The 7,729-nt window shown below is 43.4% G+C and overlaps 1 protein-coding gene across 2 annotated transcripts in view; it reads left to right on the top strand.

The window, feature by feature from the left end:
* Positions 1-1,430: 1,430 nt before the first annotated feature.
* LOC310771858 (phosphoribosyl pyrophosphate synthase-associated protein 2) overlaps positions 1,431-7,729 on the top strand; it is a gene marked incomplete at both ends in the record, with an annotated part of 27,069 nt that continues 20,770 nt past the window's right edge. For both annotated transcript variants that reach the window (XM_083664366.1, XM_083664365.1), the window contains 2 exons: positions 1,431-1,513; positions 3,266-3,318. In XM_083664366.1, the coding sequence (XP_083520492.1) occupies positions 1,431-1,513; positions 3,266-3,318 (136 nt within the window). The remainder of the gene's footprint in view (positions 1,514-3,265; positions 3,319-7,729) is intronic.

Genomic DNA, 7,729 nt, shown 5'->3' with positions numbered 1-7,729 from the left:
TCGACAGATTAATCAATAAAGACAATAAACATTAGATGCAGCCCTCAGTGGCGTAATGTCATTGCCATGGGCCCCGGTGCAAATATTTGCTCTGGGCCCTACCTAACAATTATATTGTTATAGAAAATATGGACTCACTCATTATTTTTTCGTCAGGCAGATTGTTAGCCGTCTATTGTGCGTTAGCAGGACCCCCGAAGCGTAAACTAGAGGGGTGGCTACGCTACGTGAGGGGATATTCCTCCTCTCTTGCTCCAGCTCCATATGGTCAATGATGTCACCAGAACCTCACAGGAGACTCTGCTGAAGACACGCTGGAAAGAGAACGCTTCTTTTCCCATACGGTCGATGACGACAATCCACTGAATCCAGTAAACTAAACTTAAAGCTAATAGCATTCGTTAGCCTAGTTAAGGCTACATGAGGGCAAGTGCTGACTGCATAATACAGCATGGAAGTTTATTTGGAGTGGGACTGCAGCAGAAAGCGTAAGTACGTTACGTCTCCCCAAAGCCAGACTCACTCTTCATGGGCCCTTGACAGCTCTGGGCCCCGGTGCACCGCCTGCACCGCCGATCCTTACGCCAATGGCAGCCCTATTTGAAACCCACTTGCAATATCAGATACATGATGTTTTAGAATGAAAACGAGTCTCCACTATGGTTACTTGCCAAAGTTACTGGTAGGACTCACCAGCCACAGTTAAAATCAACCAGTATTTGACAGGTGGCTGGCTGGTGTCACTCAGTTTACCACCCTGTTTACCAGGGTCATCAAATCACATTGAAAGTAACAATACTGACCGAGCAAAATAGGTGCAACATATTGTAACGGTCTCCAACTGACAAGCCCAACACGTTAACCATCCGACCAAAGGGACAATCCCATTGGCCAAGGACCAACGTGCTCGCTTTATCCACCCAGGCCCCGGTTCGCTACAATATCCATCGGAATGAATGTGGAATTAAGACTGTTTTCATAGAGAGGGTGACATGGAAGGCTGTGCACCTGTGGTTTGACATTGAATAGTCTGAGGAATAGTTTGAAAATGACTGGGACTGGGAACGTAGTGTTTCTTCCCCTCTCTCACCCAGTAGGTTCCATAGTTAACAACACGCTGAATACATCACATATTTGTACAGCATTTTACAGCAGTTTGTGCTGCTTTCCAACACTGCCAAGAAGGACAGAGAGCAGTTCAAACATGTGGCTTGAAGCGGCTTGTGACACCTTGGTTTGTAAGGAACTGAAATAGGCTGAAGTGGGTCCATCTCCTTGGTTCAAACAGAAATGGAATCAGTGGAGAATAGGATCAGTCACTCTGTGCCTCTGACCCTTCACCTCCGCTGTAGGAAGGGCTCAGCGCAGCGTGGGTGCCCAGGGATCCACTGCCTGAGTGTGGGGAGAGCAGCGGCAGAGACCCCACTGACATGAACCACACCAAGGGTGGCCTGGTCATCTTCACCGCCAACTCACACCCCTCCAGCCGCGAGCTGAGCAAGAGGATCGCTGAGTGAGTACAGGAGGCATGGACGACACACACACGCACACTCGCACACACACACACACACACACACACACACACACACACACACACACACGTTTTGGAATGATAACACCAGTAAAAGCCAGAAAATAAATAATTGACAGAACACACCTAACTTAGCTGCATAAGTTCAGATTAATGTGTTATTGTATGGTTTTTGTATGTACTGTTAGGTATGCTGAGGGAGCTTCCAGGCAGCCAATCTTTAACCCTGCAGAAAAGCCTAGAAAACATGAGGATTTCATTTGCATTTGATATATTCCATCCGTTTAACATTGTTGGACCGTGACTTGTGATGAGCGCTTAGTTGACTGTGAAATAACTTAGTAATAATGAAAACACACAACAATACAATGCTAAGAATTCAAACAAGATTTTCCAAGGTGAACAATGTGACATTCTCAACTGACAGTAATTATAGGTTTCCTTTACATTCATTTAGCTGCGTCTGAAAAATTACACCTACAGCTAGAAAAAGGCCGGGGAAAACAGCATTGTCCAATGTTAATTTTTTATCATGTAATGTATATCTAACTTGGAGTGTCATTATTACAATGCAAAACGTGCTGGAAGTGAGCATGGTGTGTCCATCATTTGGATGACGCTGTGCTTTCTTCATTCTGTTTTCTTTTTTTACTCACGTCCACAGTCTACACACGCACCAGACTCTGTGTCAACAAGCCCCTTGCGTCCTTTTATAAGTGGCACAAATCAGCCGGTGAGTAGGCTAAAGAGCAGGGAGATGTTACCTCCACTCCGTCCGCCTAGCCTACCCAGGCATTTGCGCTGTGTTAAGTCCGCGTTTGATCCATATTTGCGTGTGTCCTCCTAACGTTAAACCTGGCGAAACATCTTCCATCCTCTCATCATCTCAAGGAAATCCCTTGAGGGCCGACAACAAAACGTCTATCGTTAGCTTTAGCTTTTAGCTTTACCTGGGGGAGTTGTGTTGGTTGGATAACCGTGAAATCCCGGAGTGGAGTACCTTTGTTGAGTGAACTGAACTGGTAACATGGAAATCCCGAAGTGGAGCATTTTTGTTCCTTTATAAACGAACTGAGAGAACTGGACTGAACTATAGGCTAAATAACTTTTATTCTACCCGTTTTGCTCTAATGTAATCTTTGAAAATCGAACTGGTGGTGTGGTTCAGTTTGTGTTTCATTCTACTGCCCTGCAACTAATTATTATTATTTGTGTTGTAAAGAATAGCCATGCTTATCTGTATTCTGAATGCATGTATCCTTTGTGAGGTTTGACAACATTTTAACTGGTTTAACTGCTACATAAATAAATGGCCATGTGGTCATTTTATATAAACTATAAATTGAATTTACAAAAAATATGCTATATCGTGATATATATCGGTATCGGGATATGAAATGACCTATATCGGGATATGAGATTTTGGTCATATCGCCCAGCCCTAGCATGGTGTGGTCCATTATTACACTGCAAAACGTGCTGGAAGTGAGCATGGTCCACAAGGACAGTGGACTTAGTGGATGTTTATAATCTGTGAATGTTTATAGAGCAAAGAGAGTATGTGGCCTTGCTTCAGACAGAGGTAGAGAGGTTTCCAGGCTCTGTGTATGTGAGTGTGTTTCTGTGTGTGTGTGTGTGTGTGTGTGTGTGTGTGTGAGAGAGAGAGCACAACATGTTCTGAATCTCTCTCTCTCTCTCTCTCTCTCTCTCTCTCCCTCTCTCTCTCTTCCCCAGGCGATTAGGGGTGGAGCTTGGCAAGGTGCAGGTGTACCAGGAACCTAACAGAGGTAAGATGACCCCTGACCTTTAACCTCCAGCATTAGACCAGTTATCGATGATCTGATAGTGTTTTAATTTGCCCCACTAGCAGAAGCCATCGAGTTCAAGGGCGAGATAGTGAGAAAAGCAATAGATGAATAGTTGAAGATTGATTCTTAAAGCCCCGCCTCCAGTCAGTGTTTCTACCTGTTGATTGGTTCATATTCTTTGTCAAACAGTCTGTGGGCGCTGGTTGATAGTCACGCGTTATCTGATTCTGTCCTACGCTATTTGCGTAAGGTGGTTGGCCAGTGCGTATCACGCAGTATTCACAGACGTACTGTACCTCCGCAAGCAACCAGCGCATTGCTAACGCGGGAAAACTCACCAGGATGGAAACACGGCGCTCTTAGCCGCATCCTGCTTCTTTCATGTCAATTTGGGTGACTTCTGTAATTCATCCAGATCCGTTGAGATGTTTCCAGGGGGGCTCTTGGTGACCAGAACATCTAGGATTATGTCATCGGGAGTGCTAGCCAGTCAAGTCCAACTCCGATGGGATGGGATCCATAATACTATCGTTAAAGAGCATGGTGCAGGTTAAAAAAAGATCTGAATTGACATTTTGGGCTCATGATTACAGTGAAAACACTCCAAAAAGACAAAGATCCCCCCCCCCCCCCCCCCCCCCACAGGCCCCCAGGGTATAAATATGGAGGAAAAAGTGTAATTTTGCGTGTGACATAACAACAGGAGTGACATCACAAGAGGAGAATGTTCTGCTGGGGCTGACACAGGGATGCAAAGTCACTGAGAGTGAAAAAAGGTGACAGATACCAGGGCAGACATAAAACCACTCAGAAATCCTCATATTTTGGGCTGAAAAATGTGACTGTCACCTAAAGGTGACTATTTTGCATCCCTGTGACATCACAAAAGGTAGTTCCATGAAATGGACCAGTGCCCCCTGCTGGTTACAAAAACTAGTCTAAACGCGGCAGCTATGTGTGATTGAAAAAAAGTTTTTTTCCCCCAAATCCCATTGCTATATACCCCTTCCACATATTAATGCAATGTGGTCTCCAACCTGCACCATGCCCTTTAACGTTAAAACCAGAGAAATGAGACTGTGAATACGAGTGGAGACCGCAAACCGTTTCAGAATCGGTGCGACAAATTAAGCTGTTTGCTCTGCACTGTCTCACAAATGCAGAGAGAAAGTTTTCTTTCCACGTGAGGTAGGCTGCTCCTCCCAGACACAGCGATTGCCGCTGTATCGCGCAGGCTATATAACGTTACATCTACGACGTTACAGCTGCAGGTTATATAACGTTACATCTACGACGTTACAGCTGCAGGTTATATAACGTTACATCTACGACATTACAGCTGCAGGTTATATAACGTTACATCTACGACGTTACAGCTGCAGGTTATATAACGTTACATCTACGACGTTACAGCTGCAGGTTATATAACGTTACATCTACGACATTACAGCTGCAGGTTATATAACGTTACATCTACGACGTTACAGCTGCAGGTTATATAACGTTACATCTACGACGTTACAGCTGCAGGTTATATAACGTTACATCTACGACGTTACAGCTGCAGGTTATATAACGTTACATCTACGACATTACAGCTGCAGGTTATATAACGTTACATCTACGACGTTACAGCTGCAGGTTATATAACGTTACATGTACGACGTTACAGCTGCAGGTTATATAACGTTACATCTTTCTACGACGTTACAGCTGCAGGTTATATAACGTTACATCTACGACGTTACAGCTGCAGGTTATATAACGTTACATCTACGACGTTACAGCTGCAGGTTATATAACGTTACATCTACGACATTACAGCTGCAGGTTATATAACGTTACATCTACGACGTTACAGCTGCAGGTTATATAACGTTACATCTACGACGTTACAGCTGCAGGTTATATAACGTTACATCTACGACGTTACAGCTGCAGGTTATATAACGTTACATCTACGACGTTACAGCTGCAGGTTATATAACGTTACATCTACGACGTTACAGCTGCAGGTTATATAACGTTACATGTACGACGTTACAGCTGCAGGTTATATAACGTTACATCTTTCTACGACGTTACAGCTGCAGGTTATATAACGTTACATCTACGACGTTACAGCTGCAGGTTATATAACGTTACATCTACGACGTTACAGCTGCAGGTTATATAACGTTACATCTACGACGTCACAGATGCAGGTTATATAACGTTACATCTACGACGTTACAGCTGCAGGTTATATAACGTTACATCTACGACGTTACAGCTGCAGGTTATATAACGTTACATCTACGACGTTACAGCTGCAGGTTATATAACGTTACATCTACGACGTTACAGCTGCAGGTTATATAACGTTACATCTACGACGTTACAGCTGCAGGTTATATAACGTTACATCTACGACGTTACAGCTGCAGGTTATATAACGTTACATCTACGACGTCACAGATGCAGGTTATATAACGTTACATCTACGACGTTACAGCTGCAGGTTATATAACGTTACATTGACGACGTTACAGCTGCAGGTTATATAACGTTACATCTACGACGTCACAGATGCAGGTTATATAACGTTACATCTACGACGTTACAGCTGCAGGTTATATAACGTTACATCTACGACGTTACAGCTGCAGGTTATATAACGTTACATCTACGACGTTACAGCTGCAGGTTATATAACGTTACATCGACGACGTTACAGCTGCTTTTATCTGGTTCAAACAATCATCACGTGCACATGCACATCACTTTATGTCTGTGGGAATTACAAAGGCTTGTTGTGAGACTGTAGCATCTCTTGTATTAACTGAATCATCGCGTATTTGGGCATTAACGATACATTTACATGATTATAGGCAATACTATAGTATTGTTTCCGATGTTTATATGTTTCTGGTATGTCTAATGTCCTTGGTTAGGCCTGTATTTGGAAACTAGACTATAATAAATATAAAATAAAGACAATCTTTTGCAATTAGCCTCATCTGCATTTTTGTACCTGCTCTGAGCCGTGGATTATAACCAATCCAGTCCTTTTTACACATTTAAAAAGCTGCTAATTGATGGCAACCACTTTTTGGCAGACAATCACTTTTTGGGACAATATGTATTGATAACATCAAACAGGGACACATATAACATGTAATGAACATGCTTTTTCCACAAGCATGATGTATAGGGAGTAAACAGTTTAATTCTTATTGTCACCAAAACACACATTGGATCATAAATTAAACCTACTGATGTGATTTTGCGATTAATCAATGGTTATGGTTTACACAATACACATATGCTCAGGTGCCTACTGGCTATTAGAGTTCACAATATGTAGCCAAGCTGTGTCTGGTACTGGCTCACTGTATATATAGGCCTTTGATGTTACCAGTATATATTACAAATCTGTGCACATGGTTTACTAATCCTTGGGCACAGTTTAGGAGTAAATTGTAATATTCACCATATTTATTTTTGTACCAGGTGACCCCTTATTGCAGTTCTCCTTATTGCACTATGTTTATAGATTAATAATGCTGCTGTGTGTTGAATAATATTCACTCATTCAGCACAGAAATGTCAATTGCTTCCATTGTTGTGGTTAATGGACTAGTTTTATAGAGAAATTGTGATTATAGGAAAATAGTGAAATAACTGGTGCGGTGTGCCGCGCCGCCCGCGTACTTGCGAGCCAGCTAGTGTTTGTGTCACTCAGAGTGCATTCTGAGCCCAGCGTAGCTCAGTACACCAGTATGAACGTAGCTAACAGCTCGTGTGCATTTTGAGCCCAGCGTAGCTCAGTACACCAGTATGAACGTAGCTAACAGCTCGTGTGCATTCTGAGCCCAGCGTAGCTCAGTACACCAGTATGAACGTAGCTAACAGCTAGTGTTTGTGTCACTCAGAGTGCATTCTGAGCCCAGCGTAGCTCAGTACACCAGTATGAACGTAGCTAACAGCTCGTTTGACAGCTCTTTTAGGGCCTGCAGAGGATCAGCGACTGTTTCTAGTCGTGACTCAGTGAGTGGTACTTTGCCTATTAAAAAACGATCCATGTTCATAACGTTAGCTAGTGCACTAGCTGGCCGGCTAGCTCGTGCTGCCGGTCATTGAGCTAAATAATGCTAGTAGGACGAGAGGGCGGGGCTTATGCCGGTACAGAGGCCTAGCTGGAGGCCGAGTCGCTTTGAGAATACCGAGTATCTCTCAAATGATTCCGGACACGCTTTGAGAATACGGAGTATCACTCAAATGCAGAAAGTTAACTCTTTATTTTACGGGGGGCATTTAAAAGCCCCTGTCATCCCAATTCCAAGTGCAATCTTAGATTTTTTTAAATGTCCTACCCTGGCCACTGGTGGGACAAAGAGCGCTAGACACA

The sequence above is a fragment of the Poromitra crassiceps genome (assembly GCF_964638095.1).
Source record: "Poromitra crassiceps genome assembly, contig: HAP1_SCAFFOLD_1389, whole genome shotgun sequence".
NCBI lineage: Eukaryota > Metazoa > Chordata > Actinopteri > Beryciformes > Melamphaidae > Poromitra > Poromitra crassiceps.
Note: the sequence above shows the minus strand (reverse complement) of the source record. Positions and strands in the feature narration are given on the sequence as shown.